The 25,265-nt window shown below is 39.0% G+C and overlaps 2 protein-coding genes across 6 annotated transcripts in view; one reads left to right on the top strand and one right to left on the bottom strand.

Annotated features, from left to right (window-relative positions):
* Window positions 1-4,646, bottom strand: part of WDR25 (WD repeat domain 25) — a 60,296-nt gene extending 55,650 nt beyond the window's left edge. Inside the window, exons 1-2 of one of the 3 annotated variants that reach the window (XM_023927564.2) lie at window positions 4,343-4,646; window positions 411-1,174 (exon numbers count right to left, since the gene is read on the bottom strand). In XM_023927564.2, coding sequence (XP_023783332.2) covers window positions 411-1,115 — 705 coding nt within the window. In that variant the 5' untranslated portion in view covers window positions 1,116-1,174; window positions 4,343-4,646. Of the gene's footprint in view, window positions 1-410; window positions 3,907-4,311 lie in introns of all 3 variants that reach the window. The other 2 variants (XM_023927563.2, XM_086895434.1) reach the window with 2 other exon arrangements.
* On the top strand, window positions 4,586-24,795 carry WARS1 (tryptophanyl-tRNA synthetase 1). Of its 3 annotated transcripts, none has more exons than XM_023927567.2 (12): window positions 4,586-4,659; window positions 5,363-5,385; window positions 7,963-8,177; window positions 9,268-9,475; window positions 14,068-14,176; window positions 15,005-15,124; window positions 15,728-15,910; window positions 16,559-16,659; window positions 17,874-17,986; window positions 19,038-19,211; window positions 22,422-22,562; window positions 24,338-24,795. In XM_023927567.2, the coding sequence occupies exons 3-12, from the start codon at window positions 8,064-8,066 to the stop codon at window positions 24,494-24,496; spliced, it is 1,422 nt and encodes a 473-aa protein (XP_023783335.1). In that variant the 5' UTR covers window positions 4,586-4,659; window positions 5,363-5,385; window positions 7,963-8,063; the 3' UTR covers window positions 24,497-24,795. The 3 variants fall into 3 exon arrangements, with proteins under 3 accessions (XP_023783335.1, XP_086751561.1, XP_086751563.1); XM_086895435.1 differs by having other exon boundaries at window positions 4,600-4,655; XM_086895437.1 differs by having other exon boundaries at window positions 4,624-4,889.
* Window positions 24,796-25,265: the final 470 nt, after the last annotated feature.

Raw genomic sequence — 25,265 nt, 5'->3', positions numbered from 1 at the left:
TATTCCAATATATTCCAGTGTTGGAAGTTAGTTGCTTAATAACTCAGAATCTATGTGCATACCATAGTGTTCATGGCCATTGTGATAAAACACTGATACAGATCATGAGAAATGACCTAACAGAAGTCTAACTTCTTAAGGTCTAAAACACTGACATGAGTAAAATTAAAAAAAAAAAACAAAAAAACAAAACAAAACCACCAAATTCCAAGCTAATGGAACTAACTGTGAGTATAGTGAAGGATTAGACTGCAAGTTCATAATAATCTTATAAAGCATCTCCTCAAATTCTGAGTACATTGGAACTGTTAAATACACACAAGCAAGGATGTTATTTCCAGAAGAGTATTGTTTAATACAATATTTTTAAGTCTGATGACTGAGCCACAAAGCATCTTTATTTACATTACCTTGACTGTTTTGTCCATAGAGGCTGAGAGAAGCATGTGACTTTGTTCCCGTACAGGACACCACTGGATTTCATTAACAGGGCCGCTGTGTTTAGACATGTAAAATATTAAGCTTTTGGGAACTTCAGTAACTTTATATTTAGATCCCAAAAATGGCTTAATTAATTCAGAGATCTTTCTCAAAGTCTGCTCTCCTGATACACTTGACTTAACATCACAATCTGAGCTACCTCTCTGGTCAGATTCATCCTTTTCAGGCTTACTGGAATTTTCTTGACGCAGTCGTTTAGGGATATATGGTCTAATTCCTGTTACGGTACTAGCGCTGTCTTGATGTGTTCTCTTCTGGGAAACACCACTTCCAGAATTTGTTGAGGAGCTTGAAGCCTGTTCATAGTTTTTGTAAGCCACAGATAACGCAGCATGGCCAGAGCACACCCTCCGACTGTAGGGAGGTGCCAAGGCAGTGTTGTTATTCTCTGCATAATGCTCGGGGGGATCTTCACAAACCCTGCTCCTGCTAGATCTGCCAGTCCTCCCAGCAGGGTGCATTTCATATGGAGATTTTGTACTACCAGGTGCAAAGTGCTGAACACAACTCACAGAAGAACTCAGCTGGTTTGTTTGTCTGCCAGAAGCATCGGGGGCTTCAGTCTTTTCCGTTTCTGTCTCAGAGTCTGAATCTTCATAAGCAACCAAACTCATTATGGCTAGACACAGCAGACTCCAGAGATCTCAGTGCTGCAATCCTCCAAAATTATGATCTAAAATAAAGAATTGATTATTCAGAGCACAATTAATTACAGCCTACAATTTGAGTAACTTAGGGATATAAATATGCCTTTTTTAACAAAAAAAATAAATTCAAAACTCTTATTTCTGTTTATTAATAGAATTCATTCCTCTATTATAACACAATGTACATTCTATTAAACAACACGATTTGCCTCCAAGCCCTTTGCATACATTTTTAATGCATTGCAGAGGTGTATTTGCATACCACAAAACAATGACAATGAGGATGAAAAAGAAAACAACCTTGCAATACAAATACAGCAAATTACTTTGCCTTACTTCTAGCATTACTTCTACACATACAGAGAGAAGAAATTAATTATGTAGTGGTTTTGTATGTACATTTATAAGAATACAAGTACTACAACCCTTTTGGAGTCAGTCTAACAATATCTATTTCTTAGCAGTACAGATAATTTGAAAGAAGTGTGTAGGAGTTCAACTGGAAGTTAAAATGCAAACCCATTTTTTGACCCCTCCAGCAGCCTTGCAGTAAGAGGAAATTCTCCAACTGTATCCACACAGCATGTTCCACACAGCCTTTAGTTTTACAGATCAGATATGCCAGAAGCTACATTGAATTCACTATTTGCATTTACTTACAGAAAAATGAAAGCACAGATGCCTCAACTGTGGAGTAAGTTTTTTTCAACATGTCCAGGAGAAAGAAATCTCATGCCAAGACTGCATGTGCAACATGCAGAATAATTCAATAATCCCACCAAGATTTTTCCAACAATTTCTACTGAGTACGTGGAGTATAGAGTTAACTACATTCAAACAACTGATGTGTCTGCAAAGTAATATGTCAACCTCTGCTGTTTATAGGCAAAAAAGTATGGGTAAGATTGATTAAATGTGACATTTTATTATTGCTTTGTTTCCTTGCCAAGCTGCTAGCACTCATTATGCTTAAGAGATTTAACCCACAACTTTCAGACAGACTGCTGAAATTCTTGGTTCAGGTCAGCAAAGAAACTGCCCTCAAAAGCATCTTGATGACAACAGGGAATGCAGCATGAAAGTCAGAATCTTCATAAGCATTTGCAGAATTGACACTACAAATGTAGGGACACCACAGATGCAGGTGCTACAAATACTTCTGCAGGAGTAGGACTCTAGAACTTGTAAAGATTCTTTAACTTCAGAATTAGATCTATTTGAATTAAAAACAACTGTGTTTCACATAACTTACAGAAGTGTTACATGTCTCCATATTCTGTTATCAAATTTCTAAGCACAGATCCAGAAGATATTATCCAGATACTTACTAAGATACACACATTCATCATCACAGACCCTTCCAAAGATAAGTGATCCAGACATTTAACTGGAACAAGGTGACCAACATTTCAGCACATAAAAGCAACAAGATCTCCCTCTAGAGGACATTTTGTCATTATCTGAAGTTTAAGACAGCTATAAGTGACAGCAAAGAAGAGCAAGGAAAAAATATTTTTTTAATAATACAGCTTCATTTATTACAGAAATATTTCATTTAAACAGTGTCAAGGGTGGGGAAAAAAGTGCTTCATGAAAACTTAACAAATCAATTCAAAAACAGTAAATTGAAGTTCCTAGCAGTAAATTGAAACATCTTATCAAATAAATAGGAGCTTTGAAGGGCTTCACTTCAGTAATTGTATCAAGTGGTTACTGTTTGTATTACAGCACTAAACACATTCCCCAGCCAAATGCATCATGTCCAAAGAACAAATACAGTAAGAAGCTGACCTCTGGCTATAAGCTATAAACTAGGATACACAAGTAGATTGGGTTAGACTTACAAAGTTACTTTAGTTTGTTTTAACACAAAAAAAACTCCAAGCTGAGATTTATAAGTGCGAGATAGTGCCTTGCAAACACAAGGTTAAAAACGTCTCCCATGAGATACTGGAGAGAAACTGTCCCATTACATTTGGTCACCATAAATCTATCCCACCACACACATCAACCATAAATATTAGTGTCATTGTGAAAACAAAGCATCTCACTCACCTAAAGACTTCCCATCAATTTTTGTTTTTAAAGAAACACCACCCAGAGACACTGCCCTAACTTAAGAAAAACGGGGTGCCGGGGGTGAACCACAACGTTCCTGACTGGAAACATCCTGGAACAAGGCTGTGAGTTTATGAGCGGTGTGATGTGTAATGTATTGAGCTAAAAGCGAAGTTCACAGCACTTTGGTTTTCCTCGGCTTCCACAAGACTGATTTATCGGAACACATTGAGGAAGATTATTCAGCTTGAGCGGCACAGTGCCCGCGGATGGCGGCGGAGCTGAGAGAAGGAGCAGAGCTGGCTGACGGCGGAGCCCCGGCAGGCAGGCAGGAGGCACAGCCGCCTCCCCGGGGCTCTCCCTCGCTCCCAATGCCCCACAGCCCCGGGGGGGAAAGAACAAGCACCGGGAGAGGCCACAAAGATGATGAGGAATATGGAGCATCTCTCTTACGAGAGACTGCGGCAGACGTGTTTAGTCTGGAGAAGACTGAGGGGATCGGATCAATTTGTACAAATGTCTTAAAAGCACAGAGGATGGTGCCAAGGCTCTTTTCGGCGGTGCCCAGCGACAGGACGAGGAGCAATAACCATAAACCAAAACACAAGAAGTTCCACCTCAACGCGAGGAAGCACTGTTTTTGATGGAGGGTGGCAGAGCTCCGGTCAGGCTGATCAGTGAAGTCGTGGGGTCTCCCTGTCTGGAGACATTCAGGCGGATGCGATACCGTGTAACCTGCTGCGGGTGACCCTGCCTGGGCAGAGCCCTGGATAACCTCCAGAGGCCTGGATAACCTCCAGAGGACCCTTCCAGCCCTAACGATTCTGCAAACACCCGGTCCTCTCCAGTCCCCCCTCTCCAGCCCCACCCGAGAAAGCTGGTCCCGGGAGAGCCCCGCCATCCGAGGCCGGCTCCTCATCCTCTCCCACAGAGCCGTTGCCTCTCCCCAGGGTCCCGGGCGCCGAGACCACCCTCGGTGCCGGGACAACGGCGCCCGGCACGGTTCCGGTTCCCGTTCCGGTTCCCGTTCCCGTTCCCATTCCCGTTCCCGTTCCCGTTCCCATTCCCGTTCCCGTTCCCATTCCCGCTCCCGTCCCCGCGGTACCTGCGCTCCCAGCAGCGCAACCGGAACTCACCTGCCGGCCGCCGCCGCGCCTTTCTGAAAACGCGCCGGGTGAAAACAAGGCACCCCACACAAACAGTTCCGCATGTCGTAGACCCCGCGCTGGGGCCGCGTGTTGGGAAGGGCAGGGGTCAGAGCGCGGCTCCTCTGGCGGGCAGAAGCTCCTCTTCAGCCGCTCCGAGCGGAATGGAGAGCGCTCCCTTGGGCTGGTGACTGGAGCAGGAGGGAGGGCTGTGAGGCAATGGTTCCGGGGGTTTGTGTTTCCCAGCCGGGAGGCGCAGGGGCCGTGCCGGCTGGGGTGATGCAATGGTGGTGACAGAGGAGCGGCGGGTGAGGAGCGGCGGGACGGGACGGGCTGGGCCGGGATGGCCGCGGGGATGGGCTCTCGCAGAGACACCCCGGCGGGCGGAGAGGGGCTGCTTGGGTGCTCTCTGCCGCCCCTGTGACCGCCGGGTGTGAGGGTGTCTGCCGGGCACGTTTTCTCCTTCCCCTTGAGATGAGTCGATGCACTTGAGGGCTTTTCCTCCATTCCCTGCGGGGTTACCTCGCCAGAGAGTCAGGTGAAAATGCTCTTTTCTCTGAGAAGGGCAGGGCGGGGTGTCCAGGTCACTGGAAAATGCATCCCACGGCAGGAAGGGCAGAGCTGGCGAGCGGCTTTGCTGTGCCCGGGCAGGGCGTGGCAGGGAATGCTGCAGGACGCCAGGGTTAGGGAGCATTGGCGTGTTGAGTAATTCTGTGCTACAGCAGTAGCTCTGCTCTTGTGCAGCTGCGGTGTAGCAAAGATTCATGTCGGGCTTGCTTCTGGTGACTCCTCTGTCCTTGAATAGTCATGTTATCTGTCATCTTGGGGAATTGTCTTGCTCTCTTTTATTGTAATTTCGTGTGTAAATTGATGCTTGCCATGACTGGGGAGATAGGTCTGCTGTAAAGTGCAGCCTATGTTGGAGTGCCTCTCAAGGGCTGTTTCAAATTACATCTGTGTGGATGCTTCCTACTTTGATTTCACTTTTTTTGTTTTGATTTTTTTTTACAGGAGGAAAAAGAGTTTTCAGGAATGTAAGTGCTTTTAAACTTAGTCTCGCATTCTTTCGTTTGCTCATGAAAGCTTGTTCTGGACTGTTGTATTACTGTTGTCTCTGGAAGTCATAATGTACTTTCTTGCAGTGTTTGTCTTCTTAACTTAACGTGAAACCATGTTTTTTTAATTCTCAGTTCTCTAACTTACCAAGTCAGACTGCAGACAGTGAAAATGATCGTAGATATGTGATGGTCAGCCAGTTGGAAAGGGAGGAAGATGCAGTAGTTTTCTGATACCTTTGCCAAGGATTATATTTGAGCTTTGTCTCATAGCACTTTAATTATAAGTTACCTGCATTTCATAGGTAGAAAAAGCACACACATCTTGGCTTTCAAGTTCACACTGGGTCATTCTAGACTCCACTCCTAAATATCCAATAGTTCATTCTATAAATCCCATGCATCATTTTTTTTTTTCTCAAGTCTCTTTGCCTATGGTATGTAATCAGTCTTGGACTGTTGATTTTTATAATATCAAGAAGAAAGCAAGAAAAAAAAAATCCTGATAGGAGAATATCCAGATATTTCTTTTTAATGGTTCGCATTAACAGATTTCAAAAGTGTTATAAATAACTGTGTTCCACATTAATTCCTGGCTTGAACTCCACTAGCAAATAGGGGCAGTACTGAGGTAAATCAAGATAACCTTTAAGTAGCAGTCCATATATTTTGCATTCATTGTCACAACATCTTCATGTCTTCTTGCATCACCTGCAGTTTTTCTGCTACTTAATGAAGATGCACCTTCATTTGAGTTTCTCTTTTCATCTTAAATCCATATTGTTCCAAACATTTTAAGGAGTCTTGTTTGCTGCTTTCCAGTATATGTGCCAAGTGTCAGCTGTCATTTCAGCCTTTCTGAATGGAGGCAATCCATCAGCAAGACTCTGCTGTAAGGATTTAAATTAAAACAAGTCACAATTTATTCTACACCAAAGAAAATTCTTATTTATGTCTTTATTGTTTCGTAAAATTTGAAGCCAGTAAATATAAATGGCATGATCCTACAGAAAGGGTGTGTGTTAATCTTCATAAATATTTTCTAACATGCATTTATTTCTTACTTTAACACTTAAAATATTCTTTGCCCATGAAGAAGAGGAAGGCAATAGCTAAATAAAAAAATGTAATTAAATTGTAGGAATACATCAAAAAATTGTTTGATATGCTTCAAATCACTTTTTTTTTATCACACTGTCAAACTGCAAAAAGTTTAAAGGGATAAAATTAGGTTAAAAACTTAAGTGTTATTATGTAATCTAAGTATGGTAATCCAAGAGTTAATAGAGTAAACAAATTACATTAATAAGTGGATATATCCGCTTCTCAGTTTAACTGAAGCTGAAATATGGGAATATTGCAGCTGACTGACAAACAAAGCCTTAATGGTAGGTATGTTTTGGTAACTACCCTGTTGCCAAATCGACCTTCAAAGTTTCCTAGGCAGGTGAAGGCTTTTTACAGTAGCAGTTTAAATAAACACTGTGTACATATAACCAAGGTTATGATTAGACTGATTATTTTGTGGAAGGAAGGCTTTGAAGTTCTGCTGAACAGCTAACACAACTATTGTATGCTTCTGGAGGTTTTGTTTCGTTTGGGTTTTTTGTTTGTTTTAATTCTGGGAAAAGGGAGCCAAAGGAACATGTATCTTTACTTACACTCACTCAATCTGTGCTCCATGCACAGCAGTGGATCAGTAATTTGCTAGGGAGTCTCTCCAGAGAGACAAGACCTTTCAAGTGAGTAGTTTTTTACATGGACACAGAGCTTCCCCCCTATGCCATGTTCCCCATGGACATGGGCACTGCATGACAGAGCGTGCTTAGGCAGACTGCCTGTTCTTAGTCTCAGCCAGCTCCTCATCTTAAATCATCTCCTATTATTTTTCCTGCATAGTTCTGAGAAACCCAGGCAAATTTACAGCCTATTGCTTACCCAATAATTCTAGGGAAAGCAGCATTTCTCACCAATTATCAATGTATTTTGTAACCTCTGGAGGAAAGCCATAAAGAAAATGACTAAGCTTTGCTTTGGGCTGAAGTACTCTATTACATGTACTAAGACAAAATGCCATAGTTATAGTAGGTAGGTAGGTAGTATAGTTAGTTTATAGTTCATAGTTATGGTAGGTAGGTAGGTAGTTTTGTAGTTATGAAAGCCTCATCATCCAGAATTTGACAGGGTATCAGTGCAGGAACATTAACTAATCAGGAATCAGATAGCCTCTACCAGTTGTGCTGAGATGCTCTGAATCATATATACATGTATTTATTTTCCTTTTGCCAGGAATTTGACTTTGGAAAGGTGTTCTAGTATCAAATACATAGACAGAAATCACAAACAGTGATGTCTAAATTTACCTGATGCTCTTGTCAGTCACTGTCCATTTTTGTGTGAAACTGAAACTCACTAATGTCTAATGTCTCCACATTTATCAATTTGATATGAATGGAACATTCATAGGGATCAGTATAGTTTTTATTTTCTTATTCTCTTCACCTGATCTTGAAATCCTACACTAAAGAGTAAAACATACTACTTTCTGCCCTACAGTTTCCTTCATTGCTGCTGTTTTGAATCTCCAAGCCAAAGAGTTGGAAGAGGATAAATTCAGTTGACTTGTACCTAACCAGATCTTTGTGCAGTCTGGCGAAATGGCCGACAGCCCGAACTCTGATTTGAAGACTCTGAGTCCCCTTCAGCTGTTTGAAAGAGTGACTGAGCAAGGAGAGAAAGTCAGAGCACTGAAAGCAGGAAAAGCACCAAAGGTATTTGTGTTTCATATTTTGAACCCTTCTGTTTCAGTTTAGGTATGTCTTTGAGTGCTGAAGAATTTTATTGTTCTAAGATCTATTTTGCATTGTGATGAAAAGAACTCTTGCTAAAAACTGTTTATATCCATTTTGTGAACTGTGGCATACCTGGAGTAAGGTAGTCACTGACAAGACCAAAGTTTTTACTCTTCAGGTAAAAACAGAGTCCTAGGCTTAGAAGTTTCCTTCATCCAGTTGCCGTACCATGTGGCAGGATCCAAGGCATTTATTTCTTAAGTAAATTTGTCACTTGCATTCTCCTAGGGTTTAAATAGTTCATGAAAGTATTTTTCTCTAGGCATTATTGTAGACATTATCAAATATGTCTTCCTGTAACTGTACTGACAGTCCCTGCTTAATCTCCCTTAAATAATTCAGTAATTTGCCATTTATTTCAGGTTCTCTATTGTGTCATCACTATTTTGGCAAGGAGAGATCAGTTTTAATATGGGTTTTTTTAATGTATTGCCTGTGGGAGTAAGCCTTGAAAATTTGGAGTCAAATAAAGTGTTGTTCTACTTCTTGCTTACATCAGATTTTACAATAGCTTTATATTAGAGAGGTCATAACCATAACTTCTCGTTCTAGTTTGTCTTCAAGTCTGTCAATGAATTGTAATGAATAAATTATTTTAAGGTGAGCCACTAAAAGTATTGTAAAGTAAATTAGATAATAATTTCTATTTCATTTATATACCTTAGAATTTTATGGTAAAAGTGCTAAGCTTGTTATACCTCTAAAAAGTGAGCAAGCATCTTTTTTCTAGGCAGAAATTGAAAAGCAAGGCAGAGGTGCTTTAAATATGTTTGCAATGGTGATGGTTTATATTTTAACGATTAAGTTTTTGCTTTTCTTCTACCTTTGACATTGATGCTGAAAGCATTTAAATAGAACAGAGTTTAGAGTTTGTAATGATGCAGTTCAGATCAAAGCATGGATGTGGGATTTTGAAAGGTTAGAACATTGATGTAATTGTCTATTTTAAATATGAGTGAAGCCATTTAAGTGAAGGCAAACAGTTGTTTGGGTTTTTTCCTTTATTCAGGATGAAGTTGATGCAGCAGTGAGGATGCTCTTATCATTAAAACTGTCATATAAAACAACAACAGGACAAGATTATCAGGCAGGCTTGCCTCCAAAAGATCTTGTATTAATAAACAATGGTACAACTAAAGAAGAGGATGAGGATTTAGTGGATCCCTGGAATGTGCAGACATCAAATGCTAAAGGCGTGGATTATGACAAGCTCATAGGTATAACTCTTCCTTCACTGCTACTAAGGAATTTATATAAAGTGATCCTAATGACCACAGAAACAGCAAGGCATCATAACAAATCCAGATCAAAACATCATAGGTAACATTTAATTTATGTCTAATCTTAGCATTTCCATGTCTAAAGAATTTTCTGTAAGAGATTAAAATGTCCCAGGTGGAGATTTCCTATGAAAGAGTTATATACTTTACAAAGAACTTTTAAGTTCAAAATCCAAGTTTTTATGTGGTTTGTGTTTTGGTGTAAGGACTGTTATTAAAATTACACTAATGAAGATACTGTAACTGAGTGTTCTGGAATGCTGAAGAGTATTTTGACCAGGTTGAAGGATTCCTCCTACCCGCTCCTCACATCTCTTATAGATTAGAGAGGGCAGGAGTGATCCAAAACTAATGCAGAAATCTGTTAAGTCTAATGACTTCTTCAGAAGGCACACTTACAGGCAGCCAAGCACTGCCTGGAATGAAGGTGTTGCAGCTCACTCAAAAACCATGTAGTGTAATGGAAAATGTTTCAGATGACATTGTTACAAAACTTGCAAAGTTTTGTAGTTTAAGAAGCAGAGGTCTAGGTAATTTCCTTATTGGTTTCACAGTTTGCTATTTTAATAATTTGTTTGAGTCTAGCAAAGAAACAAGTGAGAGAACTATTCATTAATTTCTCTTTTTTCCTTTTTTTTTCATTATTTTCAATCTGCAAATCATGTTTAGTACCTCAGTTGTACATTCCTGAGGTCTGCTTAGTAATTTTTTCTCACAATAGAGCATAAACCCTTATATGGCAGTAATCATATTTGCTTTTGGGGTAGTTGCTTGTGTCAGCATTATTTTAACTCTTTGTGATGCTACTGAGAAATGGTGTCAAATGCACACATTCATTGAGTCTGCAGGAAGTAATGGGAGAAATAAAAAGTTGGAAAGGGAGAAGTGTGCAAAGAAAAATATAGGTCAATGTGAGAGAAGGAAAAAATGGTATTTATTAGAACCTGGAAGTGGACAAGATCTCTCATCATCTTGTTACTTGCATAGGAGTTAGTTGATTTGGGGATTTTTTCCTTGTTGGGGAGGAGTTGTGAGCATTTTAGAAAAGGAAGAATTGCACAATTGTGTTAGCACAATCTCAGGATCTCCCTCAAAGCAATTTTCTATAAATCAGTTCATGCCCATTTTTTCCAGTAATTGTGTACGTAAAACCTTTCATCTTCCGTAGAGTGAGAGTTAGCCTAAAGGGTTTTTACTTCTTTACACTCCTCTCAGATTGGTGAATTTGATAAATGAGTCATTTTGCTTGTTCTAAGTGCTGTGTTGGAAATTTTTCAAAGAATGAAAGCCTAGCCTAGCCACTTCAGAATGTGAAGCAGTTGCTGGTTGTTATTGATAAGCTTCCTTCTTCTCCTCCCCTTTTTAAAATTAACAATAAAAGGTGTTGTCCAAGAACTTGTTACACTGGATAGCTCTTACCCTAAGGGAAATTTTTGTGCTACCAATAATCTGTTACTAGTGGTGCTTGAGAAAGCTTCACTGTGCTTATATTTAATCAAATATAGAAGAAATGAAATCAGTGTTTGAATTGGAGGAGGTCTTCTTCTTAAATGGTTGTCCTAGATGTGGACTTGTATGTATGGTAGTACACAAAAACAGCCTGAAGATATTCTGGGAAGAAGGGTTCTGTCAACTAAGTCGATATGAACATCCCTAGAAATTTGTTTGTTTGTTTGAGCATGAGCAAAGAGCAGAGGAATGAGTGAGAAACAGCTTTTTTGTGCTCACTCTGCTGATAATTCAGTAAGCTGAATATTATAAGTGGTTGAAGTTGGTGGCCAGTTTTGTAGATCATCTAGTCAGCCCCTCTCCCCAAAAAAGAGTCAGCCTAGAGAGGTCACTCAGGACCTTGTCCAGTAGGACTTGTTAATCTCCAAGGATGGAGATCCCATGACCTCGCTGGGAAACACATTCCAACATTTGACCAGTGCATGGCATGAAGGGGTTTTGTATGTTTAAATGGAATTTCCTCTTTCTTCTAAGTTGTACCATTTGCCCCTTGTCCTTTTGCTGGGCATCACTGAGAAAAGTCTTGTGCTGTCTTTTTTATTTCCTCCCCACTTCCCCTTGTCACATATTTATACACATTGGTAAGAGACCTCCTGAGCCTTCTCTTCCCCAAGCTCAGCAATCCCAACTCTCTCAAACTCTCCTTGTAACACAGGTGCTCTGAGTCCTTCATCTTCATGGCCCTTTGCTGGACTCACTTTATTGTATCCCTGTCCTTCTTACGCCAGAGCTCAGAACCAGTGCTCCAGATGTGTCTCCTCAGTGCTTAACACAGGGAAAGGATCACCTCCCCTGACCTTCTGGCAGTGCTGTTCTTGATGCAGCCCACAAGACCTTAGACCATCCAACCCACAAAAGTGCATTACAAGCTATATTCAATTCCTTGTCTGTCAGGACCTTGGGACCATGAAGTCCTTCTGCTTTCCAGACAGTTGGCTCCTTGCTGTACCCATGTACAGAGTTATTCCTCCCCAAATTCAGGGCTTTACATTCCCTTTTGAATTTCATTAGGTTCTCAGCAACCCATTTCTCCAATCTGCTGAGGTCCCTCTCGATAGCACCACAGCCATCTTTTGTATCAGCCACCCCTCCCAGGATTATTTCACCTGCACACTTGCTGAGACGGCTCTGGGCTCCAGCTGGACTTTTGCTTGCTGCTCACAACCTTTTGAGCTTGGCAGTTCCGTTAGTTTTCAGTTCCCCTTGCTGTCCACTTGCCTAGTCCAGGCTTCACCAGTTATCTCTGAGACTGAGCTGGAAGACAGTCTCAAAAGCCTTACTAAAGCTGAGATAAACAACATTCACTCTTCTCACCTCAGCTATAGTCGTAGCATCATAGGACTATTGAGTTGGTCTGACAATGATTTTCCATTCATAAATGCTTTCTGACTACCAGTCACTTTCATGTCTTTAATGTTTGGGAGTGATTGCCAGGATTATTTGCTTCAGCACATGCCCACAGATGGAGGTGAGGTGGACTGACCTGTCCACCTCAATTCTACAATTCCTTCTCCTAGCCCTTCTTTAAGACAGGATTGGCATTTTCTTTCTTCCAGCCTCCAGGAGCCTCTTGAACTTGTCATGACTGTTCAGAGATTATTGAGACTGGCCTGATCAGCAGAGTTACTGTATAACAAATATTAGGGTGTACATTTCTCTGTGTAGTTATAACAGAGCAACAGCAAAGAGGAAAAGTACACAATGAATTTTCAACAAATGCAAATACACTTTTGAAAATGGCAGTTCTCATGACTTCTGCACAGTGAATTGAAAGCTGTATTTTGGTAAAAGGTAGAACACGAGATGAAAAGCACACTAGGAATTTTTTAAAGCATGTTTGGGAGCAGAGACTTTGTCAGAAGCTGTTTAGAAAGGCAGATTCTTTGTGAGCAGAGAGCCTAAGATGTTCTGAACATTCAAATAGGAGGAAAAAGGTAGGGAAAAATGTTCCATTTTTTTAACAGAAAAGGTGAACATGGGTGAAGAAAAGGGAGTTGTGCAGCCTGTGAATGTTTAATAAAGATATTTAGGCATTTCCAGTGAAGTGTTCTGTACCCCAGAGAGCTTTTTCTAATCACTTTCTATGACAGTACATGAATATTTTTAGAGTAGCTAGTCCCAGTTAATCCAGGGCATTTTCATGTTTTCTGTTTCCATCAGGTCAGCCGCTTACCAGTTGCTGTTGTTGTGCTGAATCATTTTCATGCTCACTTGATCTCTTTTTAGCATTCATTCAGATTATAATTTGCCATTTTGTGATGCATTTTGCATTTTATTAGTGCAATGTTGAGTAGTTCTCATATTGAATAGAGCAGAATAGTAGCAAGCAGTAGATTCTTGCACAGATTTTTTTCAAACAAGTTTAAATCATAGAGCATTGGCCTGACTATTAAGATCCCAGAATTACTGGGAATAGGGAAAATACTGCTGTTTTACTCTGTCACAACCTTTCCTAAACCACCAAGTCTTAAGTCTGATTGCCATGAAGAGCATTGTGCATTTCCTTTTCAAGCCTCTTGAGGGGAGCAGTGTCTGTAATCATACACATATTAAAGAAGAATGAAGTTTGAAGAGTATTTGGGGTTGGTGATGATGTTTGAGTGAAAGCAAAAGAAGATGTCTGACAGCAGAAAATTTAGACATCAAGAGAGAAACATTCAGAGCCTCACAGGCCTTTTTATCTTATGGCTCAGGCCAAGTTGGTGACCTGAATGTGTTTCTTTAGCATGTTTTTTTTGCTTGGAATATCAATGCTTCTGCTGTAAGGAAACTGCAATGATAGTAATTTGTAGATGCAGAAATACTGCATGTTGTGAGTGAGCTGAGCCTCCTAGCATAGAGATAATACTGGAGGTGACTGCTGGGTCTTCAGACAAGAATCAGGAAAATTGACTTCAACTTTTTGACTTGAAGAAGTCTTTTTTAATCTAGCCTGCATTGGTATGTTCTTGGTATTCCAAGATCTGGTTGTAGTTATACTGTGCTTATTTTAATTATTTTTTTTACATTTTATGATATAGTTCGGTTTGGCAGCAGTAAAATTGACACAGATCTGATTAATCGAATAGAAAGAGCTATTGGGCAAAAACCTCACCACTTTCTACGTAGAGGAATCTTTTTTTCCCACAGGTGAGTTTTTCTTTTATTAAAATTCAGAAGGTCCTGTTGGGCAGACTTCCTGTGAGAAGCCTGTAACTAGCAAAAATTATCTGCTTTTCTGCCAAGGCAAACCAACTGTGCCATTTGAAATTACCAACTATTGCAGATTTTCCCTGGCAACACCTGAAACTCTTGATTGCGTGGGTTTCTGATACGTCCTGAGTAATCCCAAACTGAAGAAATGTGCTCAGAGTGCAGGTTCATTTTGACTCTGTGTCAGCAGCCAGGGGCAGTGGCCTGTCAGAGAACTCCAGGTGCTACTGGTGATTTCAGCAGGGCTCCCGTGCGTCTGTTTGTGGTACAGAAAAGGCTCAGGGAATAACCTTAAGCATGAGCCTGCCAGTGACCTTCACTGTTTAATTGTTAGCACACAGGAGCCTTTGGGCTGTGGCACCAGCAGGTTTCACAGAAGAGCCTGAGCATGACTGAGGGCATGACCTTCACCAGAGGTCAGCTGAGCTGCTTGGTTGTAACTATTTGAGAAATGGTCCCTGGCTCTGGAGATTATTATCCAATTAAGTAATTTTAGAAGTTGCACAATTTCAACATTAAATTTTTACTTTTGATTTCATTTTTCTGAGGTTTTTCCCCCCACCCCCCATGGAGATTGAAGGAGACCATGCTTTTCTTAAATTAAATAATGAGTCAACAAGAACTTTCTTATTTCTAGGACACTTAACATGCTATTATTTATAAATATTTTTGTCTTTAAAAACACTCAGATTTTGAATAAAAGCTTTGTACTGTGGATATTTCTTACTAAGGAGTTGTATCTTGTTTTCTCTGTTTATTCTCTAGAGATATGGACCAAGTACTTGATGCTTATGAAAATAAGAAGCCCTTTTACCTTTATACAGGCAGAGGGCCATCATCTCAGGCAATGCACGTTGGTCATCTTATCCCATTTATGTTCACAAAGTAAGCTATTTCTACCAGTTGTATTATTAATCAAAGCATTTTTTTTGAAAGAAACATTGAACATGGCCCGTGAAACTGCCAAAATGATACATTGCAAGGAGTTCTGATTACATGGAGTGAATATTAATGAATGTAATTCAGTCTCACCTTTTCACTGAAACAATCACAATCCCTGCATCATCATAAAGCCCTCTTCCTTACTCCCTTAGCCATGTGGCACTCCTTAAAATTCCTGTTGTTCCTAAAAACCAGTTCCCTACAAGGGTCGGTAACATTACTCTGTAAGGTGGTGCCTGCAGCAGCAGGACACGGAGACATCAGGCTCAGAAAGGTAAAACCTCTTTGAATTCTGGTTCCTTTGCCACTGGTGACCTCTGTCATGTTTACAGGAAACAGTAACTGTGAGTCTTTTTTCCAGGTAAGTTGTCATTATAATCTGTAAAAAACATTTTATCTGTTCACATAAATATAACTGCATATGCATACAAAGAAAAGAGCAGATCTCTCCATATACCTTTATTCAAATATATAAAATATTTTGGCTGCATGATTTACATCTTCATTTTAACTTAATATGGGATAAAACATGTCTGCTTCTATTAGGTGGCTGCAAGAAGTATTTGATGTTCCCTTGGTAATACAGTTAACTGATGATGAGAAATACCTTTGGAAGGACATGACAATTGAGAAGGCATATGAATATGCTAGAGAAAATGCAAAAGACATCATTGCATGTGGTTTTGACATCAATAAAACCTTTATATTTTCGGATTTAGACTATTTAGGGTAAGTATAAATTTCTTTAGAGCATTGTAGTAAAAAAAGTGTCTGTATTTTCTCTCTGACTACCAGCAATGTTTAGAAAGTGTGTCTAAATTTGAAAGCTTTAGGACAAGTTTTCTAACACTTGAAATAGAAACATACTGTTTTACTGTTTTTTCTGCTGTCTAACATTTTATGTCCATTATCATTCTCCTGTACAACATGAACAAATACTTGTGTGTGCAGTGTGTAAATTATGAAAAATATATTAAACCAGCTAAAGTGTAAAAATACCTAAACCACCAAGAAACTTCCAGATTGATTTGCTTAAGATGGTATCAAAATCTCTCAGACATGTTTGCACTTTATTAGCTTTAACAGAAGGCATTGCAGCAACTTGTTGTGGCCAATTATTTTAATAGTACAGTACAGAGTGAAGTTTAAAGAAGAATGTTTGTAGTAATTATTGGGGGAAAGGAAGAATAAATTAAACTTTCCAGGCATAAAATTCCTGTTTGTAAATTATTTTCTAATTATCATCTTAATGGGCCACAAAAAGCTTGAAACTGTGAGATTTAATCCTGTAGGTTTTTTAATGTTCTCAACTTTTGTAGTCAGAGTTTGTACATACACTCTCCTCATTTTATTTTTCCACTTTTTTTTTCCTCACAGGACAAGTGCTGGATTCTACAAAAACATTGTCAAAGTTCAGAAGCATGTCACATTTAACCAAGTGAAAGGAATCTTTGGCTTTACAGACAGTGATTGCATTGGTAGGAAATCATACCAGTTACAAGAAACATTGTTTGCTTTCACTTTCAATTGAGCTATTTGAAGTAGTAGTTCAAAGAGATTAGTGTCTGCCACTCATGAAACAGACAGAAGAAGCAGGGGAATTATGGTTCTAGGCAGATTCTGATGTTATTGTTATTCCTTCAGAATAGAACACATTTCACAATGAAATTTCTGGCATAACATACACCTTTTTGACTTTAGTAAGAGCAAAGTACAAAACACAAATGTTGAAGGGTCCAAAACAGTGAATGACTTTTTCTTTTATTTTCTTTTTTATTCTTTTGTTGCAGTGATTTGAGCTATAGACCTCTTTTTAGACCTCCTAGAAATTTCTGTGCCAAATCTGTAAAGAAAAGGTTGCATTAATACACATAGGCATTTACATATATGAAGAAAGTTGAGTGCTGACTAGCCTAATTATCAAGGTTCTGGGTTACTCAGATCTCCCATTTAATTCACTGCAATTGCAGGTTTCTAGACAGGCTTCACATGGACAAGAAAAAAGATTCTGTGTAAAAATTACATTAAATCCTGGATGTTTCTGAGCATTACCATCATTCTTAGTCCAGTAATTAGGCCAGTGACAGCTTTCAGCCTTCACTGTAACCAAGGAACAGATTTCCACTTGTTTTAGCAGTGCTCTGATAAAAGATGGTATTGTGATTATGACTTCATCATGTGTGTAAAAGTCTGCTACTTGCTGTCTGTTTGATGGGATTTTGATCAGTTCCATGTTGCCTACACTGTGATTAAGCCCTGTATAAAAAAGAAAACTGGGCACATCTGAAATGCTTCATGAGTACAGAATGCATATAGCAGTGATTTAAGATCTTAGAGGGAAGGTTATGTGATGACTGTAGTTATTCTCTCACAAAGTGAAAAGAAAATGAAAAGCTTACTCAATTCTGTTTCTGGAAAGGGTAGATAGTTCAATGATCAGGAGAGTATGCAGTGATGAACTTCTGCTGAAACAGCTGAACAGCTTGCCTTTTGTCATTAGTTTCTGTGTCAGTTGAAGGTTTGTTGACATTGCAGAAGGTAAAGATGAAAAAGTCCTCAGATAAGGCAACAGATAGAGCTTGGTCTTCAGCTAAGTATTTGGCTGATTCACATGTGCATTTTACCTATTGCAAAAAATTCTGTTTATCACTGCTTCTGTTGATTGCTTAGCTTTTCCAAACATGTTTTTTAGGGAAGATCAGCTTTCCTGCTATCCAAGCTGCTCCATCCTTCAGTTCATCATTTCCACAGATATTCAATGGCAAGGAGAATATTCAGTGTCTTATCCCATGTGCTATTGACCAAGTAAGAAAATCATATTTGCTTAATTTGGTTTTCATGGATTTGATTTTGTATTGTACCATTGGTGCATGGTGGTGTCTCAAGGTATCTGTAAAACATTCCTGTGTGTACCTTTCTGGGGTAGAAACTGAAAGACATAGAAAATGAACAGATGAAGGCTTAACCCAACAATCATGTATTCATCCAGTCTTGGATCTCTCTTGATTGCAACTCTGTTCACACTGAGCTGATCTAGGAAAGCAAAGACAGTAACATCTATGCAAAAGCACACTGACATGGGGGTAGGAAGAAACTTTTGGCCATCTCCATGGTAACTTGGACAAGATGGAATGAGCTCAACTTGCAACAAGAGATTTCTGTTGAACCATGGGGAAAAACCCTCTCTCAGTAAGGATAAAGAAGCATTGAAATAGTTTGCCAGAAAGACTGCAGAACCTTAACAATTCAGATTTATAGAGAGAGCTGGAAGAACATCAGATACAAATGAGAGTAATAGGGTCTTTACTTTAAATAAGTAGTGTTTCTAGGAATCACATTCTGCACTGACTGAATCTTTAGTTATTTTAGTCACAGGGACAGACACTGGAAGATGATGTAATCATATTCATCAGCCACAATGTTATGAAATATTTCACTTTGGTTTAAGTTACATCATCAACACAGCACTGGCAGCTTGATTGCTGATTTAGTTCAGATTCTCTGCTGGCTGTTAAAATGCTTTGGGAGAAAGCTTTCATCTTAGGCTGCATCCATCTCCAGGCATATTAAGCATAGTTTTAGCAACTATTTGAATTCATGTAAAGTTTTGCAAATATGCCTGTTAATTATGGGAGGCAGAGTGTACAGCACTATGGAAAAGAAAAAAGGAGGATTATGTTTGTTGGTGTTCTGAATGAACTGGATTGAAAGTAGGTTCTGGAATATTTCAGGGTGTGTTTTTTTTCAGTTTTTGGTTTTTGACATTACTTCTTATGGCAGGAATGAGTCAGCATCCATCAGCTTTCAAATCACATTTTTCAACTTTATTCTGTGCTTTTATTGATGGTTGTTTCAGGATCCTTACTTTAGAATGACCCGCGATGTAGCACCAAGAATTGGACAGCCCAAACCAGCCTTACTCCACTCAGTCTTCTTCCCAGCCCTACAAGGAGCACAGACCAAAATGAGTGCTAGTGACCCAAACTCCTCCATCTTCCTCACTGATACACCCAAACAAATCAAGACAAAGGTAAGGACCTGCAAAACCTGATAGCACGAAGCTTTGAAACAAAAAGGAGTAGTGGTCATAGAATCATAGAGTCATTTGGGTCAGGAAAGACCCTTAAGATCAAAGAGTTCAGCCATAAACCTATCCCTGTCAAGTCCACCCCTAAACCTTACCTGTAGGTACCATATAAACAGAAATAGTCTCCAGCTTCATCAAGAAGGGCTGTAGAAGTTGGCCCACAGCTCCTACCTGACACTCCTTTGATATCCTGCTCAGCTGTCTGACACTACCTTCAGAGGTCCTGCTGGTTGAAATGATAATTTTTAGTGTTTTCCTTGAACATATATGAATTGGTTTTTCCATATGTTTCATGGCAAAGGATCTTCAGGAATTGACTGAGTTATGCAAATTTAGCTAGACTATCAAATATGATCTTTTGCATTATCAGCTAATCTGACAGTACAAATATTAGCTGGGATAGTGTACAAAACATGTTTGTTTTTCTGATACCTGCAGAGCCGTGTTGTAAGAATAAGAGCTGTGGAGGCTCATGCTCTTAAAATAAATATTATGTTGCCACAGTTTTGAAGTATGTCAGGCCATGATGTAAACCTAATAAACAGCTCTTTCTCTTGACTCCCTCTCCTTGCTGGGAGCACCAAACATTGCATGGTGTTAGTTACAACACAGGTCAGACCTTTCCTGCTGCTTGAGAAACTATTGCTGCCAATTCACAAAGACATCTGCTCACTCCAATTTACAAATAAACATTATGCTGAATTTCAGCTCAGAAGGGGTATCTTCTGAGTATGTTCATAGCTTGTTTCTAAGTTGAAAGGAAGATTGCTCTTATCTGGTGTCAGATGATTTACTTTGGCAAAAGTTCACCTAGTAGTGGTATTTAAAGAAAATGAAAGTCAGTCCTTGGGAAGGAATTTAAAGGCATGAGACCAGACTATAAAATAGCTGTCAAAACTAGAAGAAAAGATGTTTCTGTTGTTTCTATTGGACAGGCTTGGATTAATTATTTCATTGTGAGACTCTTCTACAGCCACTTCATAATGCTTCATTCCCTTTTGTAGAAACTGGTTAACCAGTATTGTTTTGAAGAATTGGAATTCTTCATGTCTTTGGATTATAATAATTCCAGTTTATTTGCACAGTTACAGAGTTGCTTTAAAAAAAAACAAATTGTAATTTCAGAATAGAGAATATGGTTAATGGTAATATTGGTAACATTCTTCCATGTTTTTTTCCTGGCAAGTAACTTGTGATCTGCAAAGAGATCCAAGTTCATAAGTCCTAATTCTACTGTCTTTAAACTGCTTGAAAAAATAAATAATTCTAACTACTTGGAATATAAAAGACATAAAGAAAAATCCTCAACATGACATAAAGTGTTGTGTAATGGATGACAAGCTGAGATTTATTTCAGCTTCTGAAGCCCATCAGAAACAAGTCTTTATGAAAATAGAGCTTGAGTGAAAGACAAAATACTATTACAGCAAATAAATAAAAAAATATATCAGGAAAGATGACTTCTGGTCATGAATGGAGGTTAAAAAGAAAATGCAATGCTGGACAAAAAAAATTATTGCTTACAACATTTTTCAGATTATTGGTACATTGCTAGCTAATGAGGTTCAAAACTTGCAGGTAATGGAAGATAAAAATTACTATATATTGGGAATGGCTAAGAGAATTCTGGGTAATCCAATGAGATGATTGGCAGCATTTTAATAAAGTATTCTAATTGTACCTATCAGCAAATTACAACAAACAACAAAACTTGTTTGTTTTTCCATAAAGTGTTATTTAGATTTTATATCTATATTGAGGGATTCAGTGAAATTCAGGGGGAAAAAATCAGTGCATCACTGTGGATAGGTCACTGAAATCCTCAGTCAATGAATAGGTGCCAGAATTTGTAAAAAAGTGAATTTGAGATTAAGAAAGGAAACATTCTGTGTTTCAACAAAAATATGCCTTCATCTGGCATATTATATTTAATCCCTCTCTGTTTAGGAAGAACTCAAACTGTAGAGATAAAGGGTTTTGAAAAATTTTCATTCAGGCTTACAAAATCTAGTAAGGAGGAAGGTCAGTGCAGAAGAGTATGTAAGAACTTCATTTTACAGATGCTGAGGCAGCTATTCAGGCTGCCCTGAAACCTAAGAATAGAAGTAATGTGGCAGATGGCAGTTCATTTCCTTAAATACTCATTGGTGCGTGATTTCTGACTGTAGTTCGTTGCCACAAGACTTCATCTGTAACTTGGTGGTTGGAGAGATTCAAAAAAGCACTAGACAGTCTATATAGATAGTAGGAATGTTCATAAATTGTAAATATATAACAGCTTCTAGGTACCAGAACTAAAAAAATACCTACTTCATATGCAAATATGTCTCTTGGCAGGTTGATTATGGTATTTCAAAAGATGCAAGAGCTAAATGAAAAAGCTCAGCATATGGTTAAGAAATATTTTTTTTTCCTCCACTTAGCAATTATTTTCTTTAAATTTGTAGGAAGATTAGCATCTTCAGAGAGTTCTACATATGTATAAATGTTCAAAATAGGCCAGTGGCTTCTGAATTTATTGGGAATGGGATTAGCAATTACACCTGTTCAGTAGTTCTGTTCATCTGCCAGTAGGAAGCTATGCTTAAAAAGAGGGAGGCTGTCAGCAAATATTCCATTTTAAGATTGAACAATTAGGCATTGGTCTGATTTTAACCATTCTAGACAGACTTGTATAATCTTTAACTTTGCTTTCTCTTGTTTTCATTTTCTCCAAAAAGAGGAGATTAGATTATCTCTAGGATTTCTGCTGGATTTTCCATGCCTTCTTCATCTCTTCCAAAATTTATTTCTTGATAAAGTAAATATCTTAATTTTTATTACATGAAGTACATTTTCTGTAAGCACAAATTCTATCCAACAGATTCAGCAAAAGCAACTTAAAATTTTTTTGACTGAGTCTTGGGTAGATTATTTTTAATTTTCACTTAATTTTTGTTTATGCAGTCTGAGGAGAATATGTATAGCCATTTTTCCCTGCTGGGTTCTAATGACCTCCTTTTTTCAGTCCTGAGGCTCTGCTTTAACTTGTCCCACTCGTTCTTTAGGTAATCCTTAGTAAGGAATTTGGAGGATCATGACACATCTCTGTTTGCAATAAAGTAATCCCGACTGTGGTGGGAATTACAGCCTGAGCTCCCGGTGTTGTTTCAGATTAACAAGCACGCCTTCTCAGGGGGCAGGGACACCATTGAAGAGCACAGGAAGTACGGAGGCAACTGTGACGTTGACGTGTCTTTTATGTACCTGACTTTCTTCCTGGAGGATGATGACAGGCTTGAGCAACTGAAACAGGTGAGTAACCAAACTGCAGACAGGGTTATTCCTTCCCTGCTGTGAGGACAAAGCTGTACCTCAGCCCTCAACAGAGCTGGAGCTCAGTCCTCCTGTGAACCTTCTCCAGGAAGGTAGTTTTGGTGTCATGCTCTCCATGCCTTGCAAGTTTCAGTATTAGTATGTCAGTTTTTGTTTCTTTGCAGTGTTCTTTCTCACAGGCCAATCTGTCTCTTCTTTAAAAATCCCTAGTGTTTGCACAGGAATCTCCAACACTCTATAGGACAATATCTTCCTTACCTTTCAAATGAGGTCATCTTGGGATTAGTGTTGTTTTAATTGTATAATACACTCTGCCTGTTCCTTATTGTAAAGTACCTAAACATTCTGCAAAACTACAAAAGCTCGTGTCTAAAGCTTGCTGGTTTTTGGTTTATTCTTATCATCACAAGAAATTTAATAGCTCTGAGGAATTGATTCATTGATCCCAGGTGAAAACTGCTTCATATATGTTGCATTTTCTTTAAGTCTATGTGGAAGACTTCTGTCCCCAGGGCTGGTAGCAAGCCATTTCCCTTCCTTTCACCACCAATACTAGGTGGTGTGTGTTCTCTGGAAGGCAGGAGCTGCAGTAGAGAACAGCCATGTCACATTGGTTTATCAGCTTCCTCCTGCTGGGAACAGCTGCAAGAAAATCAAGAACTGCAGATTCTTCTCCAGCCCTCTGTCTTTCCCCCACAAGAGCAAAGTTGGATAGCTACACTTTTCTGTGCTGTTTTAAATTCCTTATGGAAACCTGAAACATATTTGACTTAAAGAGTTTTTTTTTTCATTAATCTCCAACCACTGCAAGAGTGTCAGCCTAAGTCTGCTGCAGAGCACAAAGCCTGACCCACAGCTTGCATCTTGCTGCGGTGGTGCCTCAGAACCTGGGTAGAAAACACAAACTCTCCCACTGTAGCAGCATCAATGCAGCTGCTTCACATGTAGCACCAGAGGACACTTCCAGAGAAAGCAGCCTTGGTGTTTTTATAACAAACTAACAAGCAAAAATAACACACACTTCCCAAACCACACTGCTGAAACTGCAATTCCATTTGTTCTTGTTAATGTATTTTACTCTTGTTGAGTGAATGTCAGCAGCATTTACACCTTGAACAGGTGTTAAGAATGGCTTGATGATGAGGGGAGGTAAGATTATTGTGTTTATTGTCATTTCAAATATAGCTGAACTCTCCCAGCCATGGTTGCTAAATGTGGCTGAACCAATAAACTGTTGGCCTGTGCTTCTAAGCTGAAGCATTTCAGTATTGAGCAATGGAATGGATTACCAACTGTGAATATGACTACAGTGTGAACATAGATTCTGAGTGTCTTTGCTATAAAAAGGATATTTTAATCACATCTACTCTCTTACCTAAATGTAATGAGAGAAATATATGAGAATTTGTACTTGTTACTGAAAAAAAAAAGTGGCTTAGGTTGACTGTTTATTTGAACTGGGATTCCGGGGAGGAAAATTGCAGTTTCCTGCAAATAATTACAGGATTTCCTAGTTAAACTTGTGAATGTAATTTATTCAGTCCTTATAATAACCTGTCATATGAATTTTGCCAGATGCCTTCATCTTTTAACAGGCAACAAGCAACTCTGCCAGTTGCATTTTCAGAGTGATACCAGATAATCTTCTAAGGCATGTACTTACTTTTAAGTCATCCAGATCTTTTAAAGAAATACTGATCACTGAGTCTTTTTGTGAATGGCACTGTGTTCAGCAACCAACACTTTCTTGACAGGCCTACACCAGTGGGGAATTGCTCACAGGGGAGCTGAAGAAGGTACTTATTGAAACAATGCAGCCCTTGGTTGCAGCTCATCAAGAAAGAAGGAAGCAGGTCACAGATGAAATTGTGAAGCAGTTCATGACTCCAAGGAAGCTGGCTTTTGAATTTTGAAGAAATGTATATGTAATTTAGCACTTGATAATCCACAACCAAGTAATTGTTGTCTTCTGTTTTATGTCATCACTCCCTAGTTATGTACAGCCTGTAATCGGTGCTTTATAAATAATGAGTAAATTATCATGAACAGCAGAGTACAGAAAATGTTTAAAATAAGACTTGTATCTATTTAAAATCAGAATATGCAAGACAGAATTGATCAATCTTGCAGAAAAGCATGTGTGCCAGCCCAACATTGTATTTTAATGTATTTCATGTTGAAAATATAAATAAAATTTCCATTTGATGATAAAGGCTAACTTGGAAATTGTTTTAAATATGTTGGTAAGAGGTTATATCTCAAAGTAGTAAATAGTAGCTCCATTTTCTTTTGTACTGTGTTCCTTGGTTTACTAGACTGTATGTCTCCTTGGGCTACTGAGAACATGCTGCACACAAAAAACTAGGCTGAAAAGTCAGTGTTACAAAGTGGGATCAGTACAGAAAGAGTGGACATCTCTGAGTTGAACACTGGAGAAAGAATGTCAGACTTGTCTTGCTATTGTCTTCCTCTGACATTGGGCAAGTTGCAGAAATATCACTGTACTTTTTTTTCTGGAGCTTTTTACCTGATCTGAGTCCCTCTGGTGGGAGGAGGTCATCAAGAAGTTGTCAGGTCCTTGATATTCTCAGGTGGAAGATAGTATAAAAATTCAAATACTAGTTTCTAGTTATAAATAACAAGTGTTAAATCATGCTGTGAAAATTGAAGTCACACTGGACA

The sequence above is a fragment of the Cyanistes caeruleus genome, chromosome 6, assembly GCF_971803275.1.
Source record: "Cyanistes caeruleus chromosome 6, bCyaCae1.hap1.1, whole genome shotgun sequence".
Lineage (NCBI taxonomy): Eukaryota > Metazoa > Chordata > Aves > Passeriformes > Paridae > Cyanistes > Cyanistes caeruleus.
The sequence above is the reverse complement of the archived record's forward strand: the minus strand, read 5'-3'. Positions and strand labels throughout refer to the sequence as shown.